Consider the following 23,892-nt stretch of genomic DNA (forward strand, 5'->3'; position numbering starts at 1 on the left):
AGAGCTCACTCAGCTATTCTCCTCCATACCTTTTTTCTTTACTTCTCTCCTTTTTGCAGTTATCCTTTCTGCTGTTCTTATAGGATTTGAAAACAAGTAAGAGTTCCCTTTTCATCTCAGAACCACTTCATCTCCTGTATATCCTCTGCTTGCAGATCCAAGCCCATCTCAATGTATTTTCCCACTCAAGTTTCTCACACCCAGATATGTCAGTTCCTGATCTTATAATAGATTACAGTTTTGTACTTTAGTTCAGGGAAATTATGTTCATGGCTTTTTCTCTCCATCTCCTCCCATTGTCTCTTTGCAGTACTTGATGAAGAATGAGATTTTAGGCATAATCTTGATCTTGCGTATGTGTCATCTCTTGTAATCCAATAATGCTGTAATTTGCACTTTAACACTTTAATCTAATCCAATAATGCTTTAATGTTCCCTTGACCAAAGCAAGCCATCTCCAGAAGGGGTGCATCTCCCACTGATGATGCAAGCTGGCCATATGGCTTAAGCATCTTTGGTCTGATTATATCTAATTTTCTTGACGTGGGCTAGAATCACTCCTGGAGCAGGGTCTACATATCACATCGGTCCAAGCTGCCAAAGGCTTTGGCCAGGGGCATTGGCTGCTCATTTTGGAATATATCACCCAGATGACAGTTAATGAAATTTTGCAGAGATTCATGAGCAACATGCAGCATGCCTATTTTTAGGAGAGGAAGGGAGTATTATCCTCCAGCAGTGTCTACTTGGCTGATTTAATATCCAACATCCTACTTGGTTTTTGTTGCTTGCAGATATGCTGGTTACATTTGTGTGCATGTGTGTTGATGTGGGAGGGAGTCTTCAAAGCTGTCAGGGAGGTGGTGGCTGCCAAGCACTCAGATCCCATGGCAACCACAGACGGACAGAAAGGACAACAGCTAAGCAAGTTTTGTTTTGTTCCCAAGATATTTTTCCAAATGGAGCAGCTGTTTTAGCCAGGGCCTGAGTCGAAGAACTCGGCCAAGATTTCATGTTCTTTCTGCTTTCAGATTGGTGCTTCTCTGTTTGCCAGTAACATTGGCAGTGGGCATTTTGTGGGCCTGGCAGGAACAGGAGCAGCTGGTGGAATTGCCACGGGAGGATTCGAGTGGAATGTAAGTGGCACACATTTAAATCAACAGCCCCTGGTAGCCTGGGGGAGCACGTTACTGTGACCCCGGTGGTGATGGGGGAGTATAGTTTTTCCCTTGGATCTTCAGCCTCTGCAACAAGTAATGGCTTCGCTGCCAGTCTTTAGTCTGCTGGAGTACGGAAGCAAGCTAATCTGCTGAGGGAAACTCTGCTGCCTAACATCCTGGCTGGCAGAGATGATCAAAGCGTACTTGGATTTGGGGAGAGAACGTTTCCTAGAGTGGTGGCTGCTGAGAGACTGGACAAGGGGACATGGGTGGCATCCCTAGAATTTCTGTGTTGGGTACAGAACAGCCTCTAGAGGGCTGGTGGCACTTTAACTTTCACAGATCTTTACTGAGCAAGGCTACATGAAGCAGTGATTTGAAATTCAAAGGCCCACACTGTAGTCAGGCTGAGTGTTGGTAGGGGATCTGCAAGAGAGGGAAACTCTTAAGACCTGTGCAGAGCCACTGCATATGTATTTTCCCCATACATAGGCAAAGGCTCTATCCTAGCAATCTTCCTACTTCAGTAAGTCCCAATGGAGACTTCCTTGGGGGCTTCTGTTGGATTCTAGTGAAATCCTAGCCCCATTTCAAGTCGGTGGTAAAACTCCCATTGACTTAACTAGAGTCAGGATCCCATCCCTTTGACTTTCAGCTGTAAAATACAAGCAGAACAGAAGGAAGGAGGACAAGGGGCTTGCACTGGCCATGGTTCTGTTTACTGTAGCAGTATCATTAACATGCTGTCTGATATTTGGCTTCAACAGGGAGTGCTGGTAAGAGGATAAGAGGCTAATTCAGCTGATCTCTTTTGTTCAGGCCCTGGTATTTGTGGTCGTTCTTGGCTGGGTGTTTGTACCCATCTACATCAAGGCTGGGGTAAGCACAAATATATTTTTTTGCCTATCTTTGTTCCCTGTGTTGCTATTTATTTCTCAGCCTACTGTGTGTGGGGTCTAGCACCATCAGAAAACCATCCTCAATGGCAAGAGACTTGTAAGCGGCAGGCATGATCTGTAACAGTGCCATATACATGTATTTGGAGAGGGTGCTTTCTCTGGCTTTGAGATCTTTGCATGGGGAAGATTGGGCATTCTCGGGCTGCTTGTACACACCATGAGGTTTTAATTCGGTTTAGTTCTCCCTAAATTGAAGTGGTGGGTTTTTAAAAATACTGCTTCAATTTAGGGAGAATTAAACTGAACTAAAGCCCCATGGCATGTACACAAGGGTAGAGGCCTAATCCTTACTTGTCTTTTTGGTGGTGGGAGGCTTGGGGGTTGGGGGAGGTGAGCTACCGGTGGGCCGAGCAGTCCCTGAGCTGTGTGGGAGCCCCCCAGGCAGCACCTGCCTGCTGGCACCTGGCCTGCGCAGTCCCAGGGGGTGCTGCAGCAGGGAAGGGAACCACTGGGTCCCCTCACAGCTCAGGCAGGCAGGGTCCAGGAAGGAAAAAATCAAAAACAGGCTTGTTGATTTCCACACCCATTCTTCAGTGCAGCCTGCCTACACAGGCTGTCACTAGGACCCACAGCCTCTGACCTATGCGGAGCCTGCCAAGCCCCAAGCACGTTGGCTTCCAGCACCCCGTGCACTGTTGCACTATGTTAGGTGGCAAACTAAAGCACCTCGGAGGTGTGTTATCTCGCTATGTACCGAAGTCATTTGAAGTGGAATACACTGCTGAGCGTGCAAACAGCAATGCCATTAAAGCAGTGCAAAAGGGCATTTAAGCCACTTTAAAAGCTAATTTTGTGACATGTACAAAGGCCTTCTTCTGTATCTTTCCCCAATTCTTGAAGTTTTTTCTTTCTTTCTCCTGCACCTCTGGGGCCCCCATTCCTGTAATATCTGGGCAGCAGAAAGTGTCTGAAGTTATGTCTGTCCCCTAGTCCAGTGTTTCCCAACCTTTTCCAGCCTAAGGCATACTTACATTAATAATAATTTTCCATGGCACACTTGTTAAGACCTTCCCTATCCTCATACTTATTGTAGCTCATTGCCATGGCAAAATTGCACAGCACACCTGTTCATTTCTGACAGCACACTGGTGTGCCATGGCACACTGGTTGGAAAACATTGCTGTAGTGTGAATTCTCTTTCCGCAGGTGGTGACAATGCCGGAGTACCTCAGGAAGCGATTTGGTGGCAAACGGATTCAAGTCTACCTGTCGGTGCTTTCTCTGCTCCTTTATATTTTCACCAAGATCTCAGTGAGTTACACTTTTCCCATTTTCCCCACTTCTGCTGTGTACTGGCCTGAGAGAGAGATGCTCAAGTTTAAACTATTCTGCATACACATACAAACCCTTTCTATGTGCCTGGCTCTTTTGGTTCTCATTCAATGTCCTTGGCTTAATTTAGGCTGGTAAAAATTTGTTTCCATGTTGTCACTTTTTCATTTCCTTGTTTCCCAGGACCACCCATCCACACTTTGTTTTGAGCATCATCTGGGCAATAGACCTCCTTGCTTTCTTAAGTTTGTAACTCTCTTTGCCTTCAAGCTGGGGAAACCAAGACCCTTTCATATTCAAGGAGTGCGAGGGGTTTTTTTTTTTCTCACCTTCATCCTCATCTTTTCCATTACCCTCCTCTGCTATAAACAAATAACCTTTTAGCGCTGTGGAAAGAAGAGAACAAATGAGGAGCAGTTAGAAAAGAGAGTGGGTAAATGTGAGGAGAAGGGAGGAGTGAATGAGAAGGAAAGAGAAGACAGCCTTTCTGTTGATCAGCTGGTGCTATGAAGTGCATCTCAGGAGGGTGTAGTGTAAGAGTAAAGGGAGCTATGATTTCCCACACCTTTTGAAGCTAACAAGGCTCCAGCCTAGTCCATAGTCCAGGCAGACCCAGGGCTGTTGTTTTACTGCAGTTGCTATGCAAGGTTACTCTTTGCCCCCGAAATAGGAGCTGAGTGATAATAGTGCAATTTAAGGTAAAACAGTTGCTCTCAGATCTCACACCCTTGTGATAACTGAGCTTCCCAAGGATTATAAATTAAACAGGCTGGGACTTGGAAGAAGTCCACACACTGGGTTTGCTCTTGCATTTCTTTCAGTGAGCAGCAGTCAATAAAACTGGTTTTATGTGCAGCTGTAATCACAAATCTAGCATGTGCAACACAGCATAATATTATTCTATCAGCTGTAATAGACGTGGCATGAATCCAGATGAATAACTGATTTGCAATCCTAGTATAGAACTTGTATCTCTCTGTATTGTGAAAAGGTCATCAGTTTGCTAACTATATCCTAGATTTTTTATATCTCCTAGATTTTATATACACACGCACACACGCACTAAATTTCCCCTGATATCCAGTTAAAGTGACCTGAGTTGGCTTAGAGGGTTTCTGTCAGTTCCAGCAGGCATGCCTTCCTCTTAGGGAATGGAATAAGATGGGAAGGTGAAAAACTACACAGAATAGGAAAGCCTTCAGGATCTGCCTGATGAAGGGAGGATAGCTGCTGAATGTTAAATGTAAAATTATGCCAAGCAAGTGGTGCAACAGAAAGTTTAGTTTGGGTGAAGTAGACAGGGAGGGTAGTTTTAAGGGTGATGAAGGAAAGGCAGCAGAGATGTAGGCAGGGTACACCAAAGGTAACAAGTAACAATGTGATCACTAAGGGGCCAAATCCTGCAGTGATGTCACTGGGTAAAGCTTATAAATGTAGTTGCAGAAGCAGCGGGGTAAGTATAGAGAAAGATGCAAGTGGGGAGCACTGGAGCAGGGAAAAAAAGGGTTGTCTTGTAAAGAGAAGTCAAAGGGATAAGATGATCTGCAGCAGTGTATTGAATTAATTGGCTATAGGTTGGGGAGTGTTAGCTATAGGTTGGGGGGTGTTCTCATCTTGAGTTACAGCAGCCATCAGAGAAGCTCCCAGTCCTGCCCAGCTAACACAACAAAGCAGCCCTGTGATGGGGCCAGTATAGCTGAGCCCTTCTCCAGTTGCAGCTTGTCCAACTGTGTCCTCTCCACATTAACTCATCTGGGTGGGGTGCTTGTTACCATGACAAAGAATTAACTGATCAAGGGCAGCATACAGAACTGCGCCTGTGGCCATGGCAAGTGCCTGTCAGTCCAACAGGTCACCTGGAATAGGGCAAACAGAGAAGGGCAGCAGATCTCACTGTCTGCACACTAGAGCTTTCATTTAGTATGTAAATACATCTACAGTTCTGCATGGGCACTGAGGCAGGTGGCGTATGCAGGGTGGCATGCAAATACCAAGAAGCTCTGTAGGAATCTTCCCCTCTGGTGCCAGAGACATAAATAGCATTGCTCAAAAGTCTGAGTCAAGACATGCCAGTTGATTGCACAGATTTGCGTATTGCTTCCAGGCTGCTGCCTTTGCAGATCCTCCCTGTTCTTCCTGTTACTATTATTGCCAGCCAGGTATCAGAAGATGGCTTTCCTCATCACTTGTGGTTACCTTGACGCACCTAAAAATTTGAGTCATGTTGACACCCTCTGCAATTTAAACTTGCATGTCAGAGGACACAGTTGGACAAGCTGCAATTGGCGAAGGGCTCAGCTATACTGGCCCCATCACGGGGCTGCTTTGTTGTGTTAGCTGGGCAGGACTGGGATTTTGTTTTCAGGGTACCTGTTTTCTGTGTTGCTTCCTCCATGCCACATGTGTTTGTGATTGTGAGAGCTTTATCCAGGGTGCATGGCTCTATGTACGTTCCATGACTACTCTGCTGCACCGATTCCTGTATTTTTTCTGGCCATCTCCATTCTCTTATGACAGACTAGTAATGGGTCCTCTGTGTGTCACCATGCAGAGCTCCTGCTGTGACTCTCTTTACCCACTTACTTTTTCCCTCTCTGTTCTATGCACTTTTATTCCTTTTTTGTCTTGCTTGGTGGCTTCTCCTTCACCAGCTCCCCAGAAAGAGCCATAATCTCTTATGTTCCTGAAGCCAAGGTATGTTCTGTGGAAGCAGAGCACTGGAGATGCGGCTAGAGAGCTTCTGCATGAGTTGTGCCCATAGCCGCTTTGAAGAAACTGCTATCCATTCATGCCACTACTGCTGTTCCTAACGGTGTAGCTGAACCACAGGTGGCAAAGCTGAGCCAGAAGATGGTGTAGACTAGATAATGAGTGATATAAGTGGCAGATTGCTGTCCACAACCTGAAGAAACTTAAAATCTGAATCTTCTAAGGGACTGTGGCATTTTCTTAACTTCCTTTAGTTTTTCTTAATAGTCTTAACTACTGTTGGCAACAGTAGTTGTCATTGAAGCTACAGCCAATGTCACTTCTAGTTTTCTCAAGGAATTCCTGCATATTGGTGCGTGGCTCTCATGTGAAGTCCTGCAGTGCAAGGAAACCATTTACTAATTTCAGAATAATGATAAGTTTTGAATATTATCCATAAAAAAGAGTTAATGGAGAAACAAGGAAATATCAGTAGTAAATAGTCTAACTGCGATAGGAAAGGTGAATTTCAAAGGTAATTCAGCAAATCCAAGGGTTAAGGTATCACTCGGGATGTTAAATAATTAACTGCACATTTCCCAGTGGGATCATTTTATAGCCATTAATATGTAAAGATATGCACGCTAAACTAATGCTAAAAATAAACTGGGTACACTTTGGGACATGAGGTGATCAGCCGTCTGAGGGTCAGGAAGGCATCTCCTCCCAGACACACAGCAGATGATGATTATGCAAGTAGCATATGGGATTAAGATCTCAAACCTCCTTCCTGTCTCTTAGTCCTAACTCTGAGTCCCTTGTTGGAAAATCCTGGCCCAGCCTCCCTGGGCACTGATTGCAAAGGTGTGGGAGAACCTGAGGATGGGACTGTGCTTGTGTTACATTTCCCCTGTGCGGGTGCTGCTTTGCTCCACTCCAGCTTTCTGCATGCCAGTGGGCAATGGCTGACAAAGGAGCAGGACTGCCAAGCTTGCCTTCATGTCTGCTTCTCACCCTGAAGAGTGTGGTGCTGACGTGGTGTCAGGCCTTGTAGTCTCAACGTTGCAATAGCAGCCATGGAGTAGTTTCTCAGGGGTAGGCAGGAGAGGATTTCTTCCTCTAGCACCTACCCAGCTGCTGGTAGAGTGGAGTGGCTTTGCCACTGAAATATTTTCTGCTTAAGTTCCCTTGCCTGTAAAATGTAGTAGTACCCAGTTCCAAGTCTCACTGTGAGAACAGACATCTGAAGGCGCTACTTCACAGCCAGGGCGGCTAGGAGCTGGAACTAACTTCCAAGTGGTGCTGGCTCCTACCCTGGGGGTCTTTAAAAGGAGGCTAGACGTCTACCTGGCTGGGGTCATTTGAGCCTGGTTTTCTCTCCTGCCCAGGGCAGGGGGTCAGACTAGAAGATCTACAAGGTCCCTTCCGACCCTATTTCTATGATTCTATGATACACTATTGACATCAAAGAGCTTTGAAGGTGAAATGTGATAAGCAACATTATTGCATGCAGAACAGCCTCTGTTAAATCCTTGGTTTAATCCAATATGGGATTGGCCCTCCCTGCTTCAATTCAATACTTGTTGCTGTTGTAACCTCTAGTAGAGCTGACAGGTAAAGCCCTTCCTTGGCTGTGCTTGTTTTGGGATTTTAGGTGAGCTTTTCCAAAGTGAATGAGTGACTTTGAAGCAAAAACTCAGTGACTTGATTGTGGTTGCACTGTCTGACCCACGTAACAGAGACACTTCTTAGCAAAGTGTCTTTGCTACTGGGGCAGCTTACTGCACTGCTGCAAACCCCTCAGAGAAACAGCCTTCAGTGGTGCAGCATGAGCTGGACTGAGGTAGGCCAGTCTGATGTCCAATTTGGGGACGCCACGCTGAGGCAAATTCTGTCTCATCCTTGGGAGTTGCTTAGCTAACTAACCTCCAAGATAAAGTGTTAATCCTAAAGCTGCAAGCTCTTCTCTTACAAGAGCTAAATGTCCTTGTAGCAGGCCAACTTCACGTCGGTTACTATGAGGCATTCATTGAACTCGTGCAAAATAAGGTGTTGTCGTAAACTACCAGTACCAGTTGTACTGCACGTATTTGTGTGGAGCTAGGAGAAGAGACTTGTAGCTTATCACTAAATGGAGGGGTCATTGAACATAATTCTTCCTGGATGACACAAAGGTTGTCAGTGGGCATCACTGTTCACGTGGTCTGGGGTTTAAGTGCTTTCTTGTTCAGATTTGTCCCCATATGTAAATGCACAGGGGTGGAGAGGTGACTAGTCAGATTTGGCTAAGATGAATTGTAGCCACATTTCTGGGCACTGAACTTCAGAGAGAGACCAGCAGTTAAAATAAGACAAGTCTTCGAGCACCTATACACATGCTCTGGGGGTGGGGGCAGGGTGGCGGCGCTTTAATTAGAGTGGCTGACAGAGATCAGTCGAGTCTGCTGGAGCCGCTCTAATTAAAGTGCCTGCATCATCACATGTACTCAGTGTCCCACCTTTCAAAATGGCAGCAGGGGTGCTTTAACTAAAGCTCATTAGACAAGCTTTAGTAAAGCTCCCCTGCCGCCATTTTGAAATGCAGGGACACTGAGTACATGTGACATGGAGGCTCCTGGAGTGCACTAATTAGCATGCTGCAGCAGACTTGATTAATCAAGTCTGCCCCAACCGGTGCTAATTAGCACACATCAGGGGAGAGCTCCATCGTGTGTAGGTGCCCTTGGAGACCAAGGAGATAGGCTTTATTTTTATTTTGCACATGTTTTTATTCTTTTGTGGTATCATTTGGCGGAAGGGATAGGTTAGAGCAACAGAATTAATCCCATTATCTCCACTTTCCTTAACCTTTTACCTTTCTTTTATTAGGCTGATATCTTCTCTGGGGCTATATTTATCCAGCTGGCCATGGGCCTAAACCTTTATTTGGCTATAGTTATACTGCTGGCCATTACTGGTCTTTATACCATCACAGGTGAGTGTGTGGAACAGACTGACAAATTTCAAAATGAGTTTGAGTGATGCAGAGAGATGAAAAGGGGAGAGGCGAGAGGAGAAAGGAATGAAAATATGAATGGAAAGTGATTTGGATTTGTGTATAAATATGTGTGTGTGTGTGAGAGGGAGAGTGATACTGTAGAAGAGTACAACGAGGTGTTTCCTACTGAGGCTTTCTCCTTCAGAAGACCTCACCTATTCTTGGCTTTTTCTTTGCGTTTAGGTGGCCTTGCAGCTGTGATTTACACAGACACCTTGCAGACCTTCATCATGCTGGTGGGGTCCTTCATTCTCATGGGATTTGGTAAGTAAATCAGGTGAATTAGAGCCAGAATTATACACCTTGTGCCCTACTGTCCCAGTGGAGTGGATCCAGCATTGTGGGGTCCTATCAGGTTGCCAGTTGTAGCACTGCAGCTGCTTTCATGCATTTGCCTGGAGGAGGACACTAGCATTGCCAAGTCATCTTGTCATCCACATGATTGCATTGCCAAAGCAACCATGAACGCATGACATCATCCCACATAAGGATAAAATATTTTGTGTATGCAGGTGGGGAGGGGTGAGGCAGAGTTGTTGCAAGCATTGAAAGATCCAGAAGGTAACTTGTTTTGGGAAGGTTATAGTAGGACAGTGTGTCAGACTAGCTCATGAATTTTTAGTGCTAAGCCGAAAGGTGATCGATCACATGGTACAGCAGCTCCTTGTTTCTAGCTGCTAAATTGCATTAAAACATCTCAAGTATATTAAATATTTAAGCTAGTCTTGTAGTTGCCATAGGGATATCATTCCATTGCCCCCATTGCCCATGACAGATGAGATGAGCTCTGTGATTAAGAATGGGAGGGCAAGTGTCCACAGGCCCATCTATGCATTAAAACATGGCCTATACTATGAAATAGAGCCCTATTATTAAGGAGCTAGCCTGCATAATTAAACTGAGGCTTAATTTGGACTTTTGGATAAATGGTTCACTCCAAAGTCAGAGGCCTGGGATCAGTGGCCTGAGAGGTCCCTTGCAGTTTTGTGTTCCTAAGTGAAGGAAATAATCACAGGGAATCCTAGGAAGCTTAATTTTCTTCCCTCTTCAGAGGCATACCTGGACACCTGTGGGCCATGGGCAGTAGCAGTGCACACGGCAGCATCAGTGGCTATGCTGCTGGCAGCTGTGGTAGCAGAAGTTGGGTTTGTAGTACAGCAATTGCTGTTTTTGCACCCCTCCTTCCCCCTTAGCTATGCTACTGCCGCTCTCACCTTTGTTCATTGTTCAAAGTGGAAAGCTTGAATATGGGACATGGGAAGGAGAGTGGAGTCAGGCAGAGTGATGTAAAGCTCCTCTATAGTGGTCTGAGCAGCAAAGCCACTCACGCTGACACCTTGGTTAGGAGAGCATTCGTAATACAATGGAGTTTGGGGGTTTTTTGATTTTTCTGCCAACAATGATGAAGTTTGGTCAGGCTTATGGCACCCATAGCATGAATTTTCCTCCTTGGACTCTTCAGTTCCATTAGAGACTTTTTCCATTTAATACCTTTAACAATGGTCTTATTCTGTTTTTCAGCATTTGACAAAGTAGGAGGCTACAATGCTTTTGTTGAGAAATACATGAATGCAATTCCAACCAACGTCACATACACAAATGGTACCCTTAACCCAAAGTGTTACACCCCTCGGGCAGATTCCTTCCACATCTTCCGAGATCCCATCACTGGAGACCTGCCGTGGCCAGGGCTTGTCTTTGGTTTGAGCATCCTTGCTTTGTGGTACTGGTGCACAGATCAGGTAATGTAAAGACTACCGGATTGGGAAATTCAGTGTGTTCTAAAATCTGAAATCCAGTTTTCATGGATCTTTATTTTTAAATGTATTTTCCCTCACACAGGACTGCCATAGTGTGGCTATCATCTCCTGAGGGCAAAATTACTTTTCTGGTCAGCTTTTAGATTCAGATCCAGTCCCTACTATGTTGAAACATACACGTGTGTGTGTGTGTGCGCATGTGCATATGCACACATGTACATGCCCTTTCACATACTGTGATGGGCAGAGATATGTTCTGTATGATGGTTTTCCCTCTTTCTTGTGATACCAAATATGGGCACCTTGATAGGCCTCTTGAATAGGCTGGCTACATGCTAAAAAGGACTTCTGTCAGTCTGTTGAAGTAATTCCCTATCCAGCTATCCTGGGTACAGTTCCTATTTGTGCTGTTTAAACCTCTTGTGTACACAAAGGTGAGCAGATAGTTACTGATGCTTGCTGAGTTTTCTCCTCGTCCTACCTCAGGTTGAACGACCTTCCCCTTTCCTCCTTCCATTTTCTCTGTAGCATAGCAGTCTATGCAGTCTACAAAAATGATTATGTTGGGATATGGAGAGACAGGGACATGTACTACTGTAATTGTGAAGTACTGTCTGGCTTGTGTGAATGGGTGGGGAATTTGGTCAGCCCCCAGCTGGATGATCTACCTATGCTCCGTATCATGTGGATTTTTGATTACCTATATTTGCATACTAGTAAGGGTAACTCTGTCTCCCCTTAGCATTTTTTTGCAAATATGTAATCCTTTTATTGATTCCTACTAAGCTTATTAATATGTTGGGGCAGGGAGTTTTACATTTGAAACATGTTTTGGGCTAATGGTATTTGTTACTTTTATCTATGGGATGCATCTGCTTGTTCCTTCGACGGTTTTATTTTTTTAAGGGGGAATGGTTAGATCTCTTCCTGGAACACAGATTAAAGAGCATCCTCGCATCTGGATGCAGCTGGCAGGCTGTGTAACAAAGTTCTTTCCTGAAGTGTTTCATGTTCATGTGTCATTGACAGGTTATTGTCCAGAGATGTCTCTCCGGCAAGAACATGTCCCATGTAAAGGCTGGTTGTATCATGTGTGGGTACCTGAAGCTGCTGCCCATGTTCCTGATGGTGATGCCTGGGATGATCAGTCGGATTTTGTACACAGGTAAGATCTAGCTTTCAAGTCCCTTTAGTCTCTTCTCATTACTGTCTCAGTGCCCCTTGGTCTTGTCTTCTCTGTTCCTTTCCAAGTTCCTTCCCCCTTTCTGCTCTCTATACTCAGATCATTAAGATACCTGCTGTTTCCCCTCCCTCTGCTCAGGGTTCAATAATGCTATCGTTGTCTCCTAACCTCTCCACTGCTCACAGCATTCCTGCTTTGACTGAGTGAAGAGAAACCACCCCCATCCATGACTGATTCTCTGCTCCCGGGCTGAAGGATGGAGTTTGTCACCACAACGACTGTGCCCAGCTCCTGGCGGTTCCTGAAATTCTCATGCTTGCTGGTTCAGTGTCAGCATAGTGCCAGGCTGGCTTCCTTTCCATACCCAGCTGTGTACACAACAGCAGGCAGCAGAGCAGATGGGCAGAATGGAGGGGGCCTTTTCTTGATTCAGACTGATGCTGCCCTGTACAGCACCCACATTCTTCAATCCTGCCCCCATTTCCAGCTCTGTCAGGGCAGTTTTAATGTTTTCACATATAGCACTTCTACTTTTCCTTCAGGTAGGAAATAAGTGGAGCAGGCATGGGATCCCTCCCCCAGTGGGGGGCCCAGGATGGTACCAAGCAAATTGGTGTTTTTCCTCAGAGATGAATTTAAGAAGTTCTCTTGATTTTTGGATACCTTGCTGATGGAGCCCCCTGGCATTTCCTGTCTTGTGATCTTCTCCTCAGATGTGGTGGCTTGTGTTGTGCCCTCTGAATGTGAGCGGTACTGTGGCACTCCCGTCGGCTGTACCAACATTGCTTATCCAAAAATGGTGGTGGAACTTATGCCAAATGGTAAGAACCTGCTGGTTTAGTGTTTTATGTTAAGGTTGCAGCAGCCAGGTTTCAAAGGCTGGTCGTTAAGGGTGCTGGCTTCTAGGGCTGAGCAAAGCAGCTGGTATTCGCTTTGGATTCAGATTCAGCTGATTCGGGGGACAGTGATTTGATTCAGTGATTCAAATCACTGTCCCAGATCGATTCAGCCAAATCTGATTCAGAGATTTGGTGGCCAGGTCTTTGAATTGGCCCCATTCCCTGCCCACTATCCCAGGTCCCAGATCTTTAAAAACGAAAACAAACAACAACAAAAAAAGCCCCCACTTATCAGCTGCCGCCCTGCAGGGGTACAATCCCTGCTGCACAGGGGGCTTGGCCATGAGCCACCCAACCTTCGCCTGCTTACCCAGCTCCCCCATGACTGCACCACCATGCTCCCAGCCCTTTTTAAAGCCCCAATTCACCGGCTTCTGCCCAGCGGGGGGCAATTCCCACAGCCCCCAACTTCCCCATGCTGCATGGGGGGCTCCGTCATGAGCCCCCAGAAGCCCCGATGGCTGCTGCAGTGGCTGGTGAATGGGGACTTTTTTTTCCTTTTTAAAGAACTGGGATCGGGGCAGGAGGGAGTTGGGAGAGCAGCTGGGGGCCTGGGGGTGCTCAGGGTCACTGGAGGAGCAGATGGGATGGGGCGTGGCAGGGGTCCCCCCATGGTCCCCTCCTCCAGCCTTCTCTCCCCCACCCCCTACTTACCAGCTCGGAGTCTGTGTCCAGCTCATTGTGGCAGTGAGCAGGGACTGCCCGAATCACTGAAGCTCTTCAAATCTTTTCCGAATCAGCTTGGAGAGCTTCAAATTGATTCGGATCTTTTAACTGGTCTTCTGGTTCAATTCGGAGATTTGGCCACTGACTTGGGCCGAATCTCCTCCAAATGAAATCAGCACCCAAAGTTTTGCACAGCTCTACTAGCTTCCCTGGCTTGGAATTCAGCTGCCAGAACCAAGAGTCTGCATTACTGTTTGGTCTGAATTGACATCAGCACCTACCTTCAGCTATGGGAGCCCTAACACCATTCCATTACATACATCACATTTCTACACATAACGTGTTAAGGGGCTGCTGACTGCAGTGCTGTAGCCTTTGTTATGGCTGTTGGTGCCAAATAGTTATGCAGTGGCCACCAGTGTTTGCAAATATCAGATGGTAAAATACTGCTTGTGCTGGCTTATGTAAGGACTGAACCTGACCTTCAATTACCAGCTACTAAAAGGATGTTTCTGCCAGGATTTCTGCTAAACCCACTGGGAGGAGGAAATGCAGCCCTCCTGGTGTGCAGCCATGGATTCCTTATATTGGGCTTATTCAATTACAGAACAATGCTCCTTCCTGTAGGGAGGCAGGCATACATACAGCGAAGAAAGAGAAACCTGCAGACATCCAGTGTGTCAGAGACAGTAAGATCAGAAGGGATTACAGTGATCACCTAGTCTGCCCTGCTGTAAAGCATAGGCCAGAGGACTCCCCTGAATTAATGTCTGTTTGAACCAGAGCATCTCTTTTAAGGAAACTTGGCGTTTATTATGCCTGTGACTTGCAAAAGAACCACTAAGAAGGGAGCTTTAGATCAGACCCAGGAGGCTGCTGCTGAACTGTCAATACTAGGACCAGCTACCTTGGGGAGGTGGGTTGTGGTGAATGCATCCTGAAGCCTGCATCCCTCACTTTTCACTAGCAACTTCTCTTGAAAAAGGGTGCTGTTCCTGGGAAAGTGGCTGGGGGAAACTTGGGTCCTGTACATGTAGGACCTTTAGTGGACCCTAATATAATAGTTTGGCAGACTGGAAAAGGGTTTGAAAGTGCCCAGCCTCAATGCACACCTCTGTGGGAAGTAACACGGTGAGAAAAATGGGCCTCAACTGCTTGCAGACTTGGGTTAAGGACTTATAACAGAAAGAGGTGAGAAAGTAGCCAGCTAAGGTGGGAAATCAAAGCACACCAGACAATAGGAAAGGTAGGGATAGAAACTACCTTAACCAGATATTGGAGACTTACCATCTCTACAAGGCAGGGTTGATAGTGATTCTGGTCAGGGTTATTGTTCCTGAATGCTTTTTTTTTTCTTTCTTTCTTTCTGGGTGGTCAAGAATCTAATCAGGGAACTTAAGCTTGGAGAATAGTAGAGCAGGTCTATAACCCAGGAAGTTTATCTACAAGGAACTGTTGCGTCATTAAATCCACAAAGGTGGTATCCATATGCCAACAGCCCAGGGACTTTTCTTTTGGCATATGGATGCCAACTTTGGGGAATTAGTTTTGAAAAGACTGCAAGTTCTGTCTTTTCAAATCCTGGCAGGCACAATTCTGCTCATTTCCCGGTACGGTGTCATGGAGGTGTCATGACTTGAAAATACTTCATCTGATGACAGCTGGTTGGGTTGGACAGGTCGGCCCATGCACCCAGTGCTGTTGCTTAGTGAGTTTCCTCGGTGCATGACCTGTCCGGCTTGTAGTGTGAACTTGTCTCTCTCTGTGTTTCAGGTTTGCGAGGTCTGATGTTATCAGTCATGCTGGCCTCTCTCATGAGCTCCTTGACTTCCATTTTTAACAGCGCTAGCACTCTGTTCACCATGGATATCTACACCAAAATACGAACCCGGGCGTCTGAGAAGGAGCTCATGTTAGTTGGAAGGTAAATGTCACAGGGCTTCTCTCCAGCATTAGAAATGTAATGGATGCTCATTAGAAATGTAACGGATGCTAGAGGCAGTGTTGGGTTTTTTGTAGTCCTGATAGCTCAGGAAAAATGAGTGCCTTGACGAGCCACCCTTCTGCTGTATCCGTGTGGTGCAGCAGTGACCTCTCGTGGCCAGAAAGGTTAATCCCATGTTTTCTGGGAATTCCCTGGAGCCTGTTTCAGACCTCATTTCCTATTTAAAGGTGATGCACATGGGGTAGTTAAATCCAGTGTACTTATTCCCTACAGCTGCTAGTTACAAAAAGCTACAGCATCAATGTATTATCTGTGCTGGTGAGTTTGCTGTTGATCTGTCTCTGTTGTTTTATGGCTTGCTGTGTTCACAAGCAGCTTCTTATTCTTGATTTCTGATTGTTTTGATTGTGGATTTCTCTCAACGGGTGGACTGGCAATTGATGAAACTAGCAGAGCTTCCTCAGGGCTGTTGGGTTTACTGGTATTTTAATACTGGTGGGAATATAAAATGAATTGTTAAATTGTTGATTGATTCATTTTTTATTTCTGTATTTGTGACATTTATAAACAGGGGTTTGGCCTTGTTATGTCTGGCTGTATTTACAGGATTTTCATCTTGGTTTTAATTGGAGTCAGCATTGCTTGGGTTCCTGTGGTGCAGTCAGCTCAAAGTGGACAGCTCTTTGATTATATCCAGTCTATCACCAGCTACCTGGGGCCACCCATTGCTGCTGTCTTCCTGCTTGCTATCTTTTGCAAGAGGGTCAATGAGGAGGTGAGTACAATTAAAAGAGTGGTTTGGGTAAAAGTTCACAAAGGACAATCCTTCAGGTCCTGCGACAACCCGCCTTTGTTTCAAAATGGTGTTTCTACCAGGCTGTTGTCTTACTCTTGCTTCAGTCTGGAGTCTAATATTTCCATAGCCCATGGTCTGATGTTCCAGATCTGAGCATTTTAGAAGGGCCCCTTTATTAAGCAGAAGAATCCTCCTTCATCTCATACAATACAGACAGACAAATCAGCCCGACCTTAACTACAGTTCACTGACTCCTAAATAGTTGTGAAGCTGGGGCCACTTACTGCTTCACTGTGCCTTGTGCTGAAGGGGATGGGTTCTAGGGATTTAAGAGTTGAAAGCAAGTCCTTACCGCATTCAACAAACAGGCAGTCTGTCTGTCCCGTGGTTCAGATTCTTGGTGGGAACTTGGGGGATCTGAGTTCTATGCAGAGATTCCCGGCTTATAGGATCTTGCTTTTCCATTTCACATCATATCAGCTGCCAAATTTGGGTCAAAGTAATTCTTCCTCAAGACTGGTATGGACAGCTGGTGGATTTTTGTCCTTTTCTGTGGCAGGGCACTGGTAATGCCATCATTTCCCTGGCTTTTGACTGTGGCAGGTTGTGGACCTCTCTTGCCGTTTTGGCTACTGATCATGGTAGTTGTGGTAAAGGGTGTAAAGTGGTAATTTGGGGGATTCCTTTAGTTAATGGTAGCTTGCAAACCCACCGGACTGAACTCAGTGGCTCAGGAGCCCTTTCCAGTCCTGTTCCTACTCCCATCTGTATCCAGCGAGAACTTGGGCACGTCACTGATGGTTTAAATATCAGAAGAACTGAACACTCAAAGACTCTAAGAAGCTAGTGGGAGCTGTGGTGCTTGGCATCTCTTAAAATCAGCCTGACAACTGCTCTGAAGTTCAGCTTTCCCACCTGTAATATTAGGGATAATTATCATTTCCTGCCTCCCAGAGCAGATTTATCCCAAGAGGATAAATTCACTGATGTCTGGAAAACACACAGATGCTACAATGAGTAAAGCTGATAGAGGAAAAAGACAAACACTCAATTTCCAGGGGTGGGGGTTGGAGTTTTCTGGGTTTTGACTCCTTTCTACCATTCATGATTTTTTGGAGATTGGTTCAGTTTGCTACCAAGGCATGTCCTAATAATAGTATGCATTTTCTAAGCAGGAATCTTCCATTTTTGGTTGTAGCATGGCTGACTCTCAGACACCCTGTGTTCATTAATCCAGAGAGTCTTCCAGTGACTTCAGTTGGTATTGAGCCTGACTAAGGGCTGATCAAAAACTGAATAAGTTCCTCAGGGATTCATCCATGGTACACTCTGAATAACTATTGGGAAGAAATGGATGTGACGTTCTAAGTTTTGGCTAAATGCAGATTAGGAAAAGATTACCATATTCTGATTATGAGCATACCTTTTATTTTTGTAACAACAAAATCATGGACTGGAACAGCACCCCAGGGCTGCCAACACTGCTCGCGTGCTTGCGGGGGCTGAACCTGGGGTGGGAGGACTTGGAGGCTGAGCTGGCAGACCACATGGCCAGCTAAGCTGGAGAGGAAAGGCCCCGCTGGGGAAGCTGCTCTGGGCAAGCAGCAGCCAAAGGGAACACTCAAGGGCCCCCTTTGGCAGGGAGTGAGACTGGGTGAAACAGTGCAGTTTTTTTGCTATTGTTTCTGTTTTTTGCCTTGATTGAACAGTGTTTTTTTAATATAGGAAGGGAACAATGAGTAGGTTCTGGCAGCCTTGGCCCCTCTCTACTAAACGATGGGGCTTGGCTTGGAAGGGACAGTGTTAGGGAATAATGGTGGGGGGGAAATTAATGTTTTTGTTGACTGTGGGTTGGGAAAGGAGATTAAGGGAAGGGGAGGACACACTACTCGGAGGCAAGAGAACAAGGGGGCAGGGGGAGACATGAGGTGGTTTGCTTCTGAATGTAGCTTTCTTCTTTGGGTGGGGGGGAATTTGTTTGTTATTTATTAATACTTTATTTTGTTTCTATAAGACTTCGTTTCTTTTATCATCAACTGGCCTGAGCCTTTTTGAGAAGGGCAGTGTATCAATTTAATAAATAAATAAAATAGCAGGTCAAGGTCTTCATATCTAGTTATCAATTTACGTTCAGAGGAAAAGATGCATTTTCTTAAAAAAAAAAAAATAATAGCTGAACACATGGGGTTGCTGTAGATGCAGGATTGATGTGTAATTGGAAAAATACAGTATTCCTAAACCCAGGAAAATCATTTTAATCATTTCAGAGGCTTTTGGTTAGTCTCTTGAGTTAAAAGGTTTGGACTGTGGACACTAATGTCAGGAACTTATTTAATCATTGGTCTGGTTGTGGACAACAAGGATTATCCAGTTCTCTCTCTCTTCTTAACCTTTTGGTGCTGTAGGTTGTTCACATAGTCACTGCCAGAAATATATTTTATACTGCTATTAAGAACTGGAGGGAGACGCTGTATTTCCAAACCCACAGTAACTCTTTCTGATAACTCTCCCTGTCACTTTGATCTACAGGGAGCCTTTTGGGGCTTGGTCATTGGGCTGGTGGTTGGACTGGCTCGGATGCTTACGGAGTTTGGCTATGGAACTGGCAGTTGTACAAACCCCAGCGTCTGTCCGTATATCATTTGTGGAATTCACTATCTTTACTTTGCCATGATCCTGTTTGGGATATCCATCATCGTCATTCTGGGGGTCTCCCTGATTACAAAGCCCATTCCGGATGTACATGTGAGTATTGCTCCCACTGTGTTCCCCAAGACGCTAATGGCCAATGAAGTCATTGTTTACAAATTATACTTGAAATAAGCATTACCAAAAATATTCTAACCTAGAGTTTAGACCACAAAAATTATATAATCTCTTCCCAGCTGTATGGATGGAGCGAGAACTGTGGTATCTTCCCTAAATTACATTTTGCTCCAGATATATTGATAAAAGATATCACATCACATCTACCCAAAGAAGCTTGCCTGCATTTTGCTCCAGATTTATTGGGGAAATGTAGCTCTTTCTGTGAGAAGAACGGTATTCTGGAAATGCCAGAGACACATCTGTAGTCAGAAACAGCTTGAAGATATTATACAGTAAAATAAATAAAATAAAGTGTCAGATGTGGGAACTTACCCCTCAGAATTGCAAAGAGTGGGTGGAGCATTTTGGCTGGTGGGAGCAAAGATCCCTTAAAAAGGGAAAAGGAACAGTTATTCACAGCATCTGTCCTCAGTCTTCCACACTCTCTAATTCCTGAAAGTGATTTACCAGATGTTCGCAAGCTTGCGGCCTGCCTGCTCGCAGTGCTGGTCCAGGCTTCCTGGTCACAGCGGTCTGAGATTGCAAATCTACAAACCTGATCTATTTTATGGCAGCTCTACCGCTTGTGCTGGACTCTAAGGAACAGCAAGGAGGAACGTATCGACCTGGATGCAGATGAGAAGAAGGACAATCCTAGTGAAGATGAAGTATCAGGTAACTTCTGAATACAAGTCTGTTATGAGGCCTAAAAAAGCCAGCAGTGTATCTGAAATCCCCATTTCATTCCTGAATGAGCAGTGAAGTACTCTGGACTTCTTGAAAACACAGAAGCCAAAGGGCTTGGTAGACTCCTACAGTTAGGTTGTGCATTAATTTTTCCCTAGTTCATCAGATTTATGTGGATCAGAATTGAAACCAGTTTTCAGCTGCTCTTTCTGCATTTCCCTTATGAGAGGCCCAGAGCTAACAAGGTTGTTCCAAGACAGGAGTGATGTGTGTTGGCAGAGTTATGTATAAGCCTTTGACCTAACTGGACAGAAAAAGGTGCACTTGGCAGATGTGAGGAGTGGAACAGCAAAGGTGATGCAGGACAGGATGACAATGTACTGCTAGATCTCCACCTGCACAAAGCCACCTGCTTTCTGCCTAGCTCTTGGCAGTGCTCCAAAAGCAGCACAGGATCCAGCCCTTTGTCTTTTTAATAAATAGTATTTGGAGAAGGAAAAAAGGGGGTTAATCTTGCCCTTTGTCAAGCTTCTGAGGAACAGGTACCAGACTAAGACTCTCCAGTCTGCTAAGGCCATCTTGTGTTGTAAAAGCAGAGTAAGTGACCACAGAGAGCTAGGTATAGCTGGTGGAGACTCCCTTGCATAAAGGGTCTCTGACAGCAGAGGAGTGGAGAAGGCGGAGATCAGGAGGGGGTCCAGACATGGTGAGGCCAAGACTGGAGTCAAGATGTATGATGAGGAAGGAAACCAGCTGTGCAGGAGCAGGGCTCTGCTGTGCCAGATCTTCACTGGTGTAAGTTAAGGCTTACCCTGTATCGCCTTGAATCAAGGAGGTGCAGGTGGCTTCCCACAACTGCCTCCTTTCTCCTTCACCCTGGAACAGCACTGGGTATCCAGTGGTGATGGATTGGGACGGTCTGGCCCAAAGAGTGTGTATCCAACACTTTTCAGCATCTGTTTAAATATTTATAATGGGCATTAATTGACAGAACATGATTTTTAGTGTTTGTGAGCTATAGCACTGCTACTTGATAACAAACAATGAATGAACTGAAAAACAGCAGGTCTCCAGGTTTCATCATAACTGGCTGGTTGCATTGCCATTCAGTGATCAGAAATCATTCACTTTGCAGCTGTACTGTGAAATCTCATTCACAACCTCCCACCCCTCCAAGCACATTCTCTCTCTCTCTCACACACACACACACACACCCTCCTCCTCCTCCTCCTCCAACACTTCTGCATAATTCAGACTGCAAATTAGGGATATATTTCAAATAGGAGTAGCTCCAAAGAATAATCTGTCGCTGAGAACTTGTTTTTTTGCCAGTTTTATGGGTCCACACACTGCATTTCTTGACATATTGCTGTATTTTTTTCAGTTGCAGAAGGAGGTGATGAAGAGCAGGGATGCATGAAGAAGGCCTACAACTGGTTCTGTGGTTTAGATCAGCAAAAAGCGCCCAAAATGAGCAAGGAAGAGGAGGAAGCAATGCAGAAGAAACTGACGGACACTTCGGAGGTGCCACTATGGAGAAATGTTGTGAACATCAATGGCATCATCCTACTGGCTGTGGCTGTCTTCTGTCATGCCTTTTTTGCATAAATGCCACTTCACACTCCACAGAGTGTTTATGAAGGTCTAACACAAGTCCCTTTTCCTTTTGAAGTTGCACAGTGTTGTTAAAAAAAATGAAACTATGATTTGTAAATTGTAAAGAGTTAGTTAGACTTATTGTATTTGTCACCGGAGTTTCTACAAATTAAGGTGATTTATTCATTGGTTTTGCAGCCATAATTTAACAATTTGTTGGTTAAAAACTGGAAATACTGAGTTTTTCAAAAGGGCAGAACCTCAGCCTAATACATCAGGGGAGATGGTATTTAGGAGGCTTCTCTTCTCACAGAATACATTTCATGCCTTGCTTCAGAACGTAGGAACCAGGGCAGCATGAGCCATATGGAATTCAAGGTTTCGTGAGCTTTATTCTTGTTTTTTGAGGGCTGGTGGAGCTGACTTGATCCCTGTGCCACTTTCCTGTGCTTCAGTGGTTCTCAGCTTGTGGTCCGTGGACCCTTGAGTGTCCACAGACTGTCTAATGGGTCCACGAAATATGACGATGATCAATCAGAAGTATGTGAATATCCACATTTACAGTTCAATGGGGGCTTCACCTCTGTCTGAAATTTTTTTAGGTGCCCACAAAGGAAAAAAGGTTGAAAACTACTGCTGTCCATCAAATCTGTTTTTCCCTCCCTTCCCAAGTTGATTGAAAAAAAACAAAGCATAGCTACATGAAGGTTTTCACTATATAGATCCAGGATAAATGAGTCCCTAAACATAGTGAGTGCCCTCTGGGTGATATTTGTATTGATGTATTTGTTTGGGACTGTATCTGTTCTTCCACTAGAATGTTTCTCTCGTTTCACTCCGTTCCATGTTGCATTGTTTTTTTCTTTCTCTGCTCCTTTTTCACTGTTTCTTCCCAGTAGAATGTCAGGAAAATAGAAACATCAGAGTGTAACTTTTCTACTCACTGTTTGAGTGGATCTGAAATTAGGCAATACAAGTCTAACTAGCCCTAAGAAGAACTGTGCTTACAACTGATTCATTCTTCAAGATTAACATTAAGAGCTCCCACATATTAACTTTAATATGTGCCTATACTTGAATGGGAAGCCTTATTTATAAGAGATTTCTATTGGTTCTGCTTCCCTAGCATGATATACCAAAGATAAACCTCTGTTCACATTTAAGAGGTCTGACTCCTCATCCCCAGTATCTTAATAAATTCAAGAAAATTTAGGGGGACTGACTTCACTATTAAGGAGGGTGTTAATACACACTTTAATCCCCCCTCTTAGTATATTTACCAGCTGGTAAATATATGTATTTATGAAGGCTTGTAAGTATTAAAATGTTTTTAATGTATTTGGTGTCCACTAAGTCCATGTTTTTTGTGTAGCCCTATAGAAAATATAAAAACCAAAACGTCTTTCTCTTTCTGAGCACATCACATCTCTTCAGTCATGGCCACTTGCCCCATGTCTGAGCTAGGGTTATCCCAGGGTCAGAGTCCAAGCCGGGGTGGGCAGTTATTTGGACTGGAGGGCCACTTAATGAGTTTTGGTGAGCTGTCGAAGGCAACAAGGGTAGCTCTGCCCCTTGATATAGGCATCCCACCCCCCGGTCACCATCTTGGGACCAGAAGTCCTGCTCCTAACCCCAGACCTTTGCCACTGGAAGTCCCTCCCCTTGCCTTGGAAGTACTCCTTTGCTGGTGGGGGGGATGCTGCCATCTTAAAACTAGAAAAAAATATCATGTACTATAAAAAGATATCAAACATCTACTATAACTTTTATTTTAGTTTTATTTAAAAATATATTTTTGTCCTGATTTGTGTTTGCATAGTGTGTATGTATAGAGCAATTGCAGAAAACTCAAAATACAGTCTTATTCTTGTATATTGTATGTGCAGGGTGTGTGGTTGGGGAGTGGGTATGGTGGGTAGGGTAAGTGAGGGATTATGGTGGGGGGCATGTGGGAAGGGGGTGTGTGTGGGGAAGGGGTCTTTGGAGTCCCTGGAGTGTACAAGTTCCTGAAGCTGCATGTGCTGGCAGTAAGCAGGGCCAGCCCTGCCTGGCCCCATAGTACGCAAGTCCCCGTGCTCCCACCCCAGCCTCCCAGCTGCAGGTGCGTGCGGGCTCAGCCCCATCCAGCCCCATAACATGCAGCTCCCGCCCAAGTCCCTGGATGCACATTGTGGCAGCATGCAGGGTCAGCCCCACCCAGCCCCAGTTGTGCTCCTGCCTGAGTCTCTGGCTACATGTTGTGGCAGGGTGCAGGACCAGCTCCACCTGGTCCCATAGCTGAAGGTCCTGCACTCTTACCTGAGTCCTGGGCTGCAAGTGGTGGCAGCATACAGGGCCAGCCCAGCCCTGCCCCTAGCGTGCAGCTCCCACGCTCCCAACCCAGTCCCCGGCCGCACATAGTGGCAGTGTGCGGGGTCAGCCTGACCCAGCCCCGTA

At 45.3% G+C, this 23,892-nt stretch overlaps 1 protein-coding gene across 1 annotated transcript in view; it reads left to right on the forward strand.

Moving 5' to 3' along the window:
- The window catches only part of SLC5A1 (solute carrier family 5 member 1), a 34,514-nt gene extending 11,192 nt beyond the window's left edge, over positions 1 to 23,322 (forward strand). Inside the window, exons 3-15 of the mRNA XM_090063111.1 lie at positions 1,032 to 1,136; positions 1,980 to 2,039; positions 3,266 to 3,370; positions 8,948 to 9,053; positions 9,300 to 9,380; positions 10,638 to 10,858; positions 11,906 to 12,041; positions 12,773 to 12,880; positions 15,398 to 15,548; positions 16,176 to 16,344; positions 18,895 to 19,110; positions 19,749 to 19,848; positions 21,245 to 23,322. Of these exons, the coding sequence (XP_089919237.1) occupies positions 1,032 to 1,136; positions 1,980 to 2,039; positions 3,266 to 3,370; positions 8,948 to 9,053; positions 9,300 to 9,380; positions 10,638 to 10,858; positions 11,906 to 12,041; positions 12,773 to 12,880; positions 15,398 to 15,548; positions 16,176 to 16,344; positions 18,895 to 19,110; positions 19,749 to 19,848; positions 21,245 to 21,468 (1,782 nt within the window). The 3' untranslated portion in view covers positions 21,469 to 23,322. The remainder of the gene's footprint in view (positions 1 to 1,031; positions 1,137 to 1,979; positions 2,040 to 3,265; positions 3,371 to 8,947; positions 9,054 to 9,299; positions 9,381 to 10,637; positions 10,859 to 11,905; positions 12,042 to 12,772; positions 12,881 to 15,397; positions 15,549 to 16,175; positions 16,345 to 18,894; positions 19,111 to 19,748; positions 19,849 to 21,244) is intronic.
- Positions 23,323 to 23,892: the final 570 nt, after the last annotated feature.

This window comes from Crocodylus siamensis, chromosome 9 (assembly GCF_052110815.1).
Source record: "Crocodylus siamensis isolate JL-2025a chromosome 9, ASM5211081v1, whole genome shotgun sequence".
In the NCBI taxonomy this organism is placed as follows: Eukaryota; Metazoa; Chordata; order Crocodylia; family Crocodylidae; genus Crocodylus; species Crocodylus siamensis.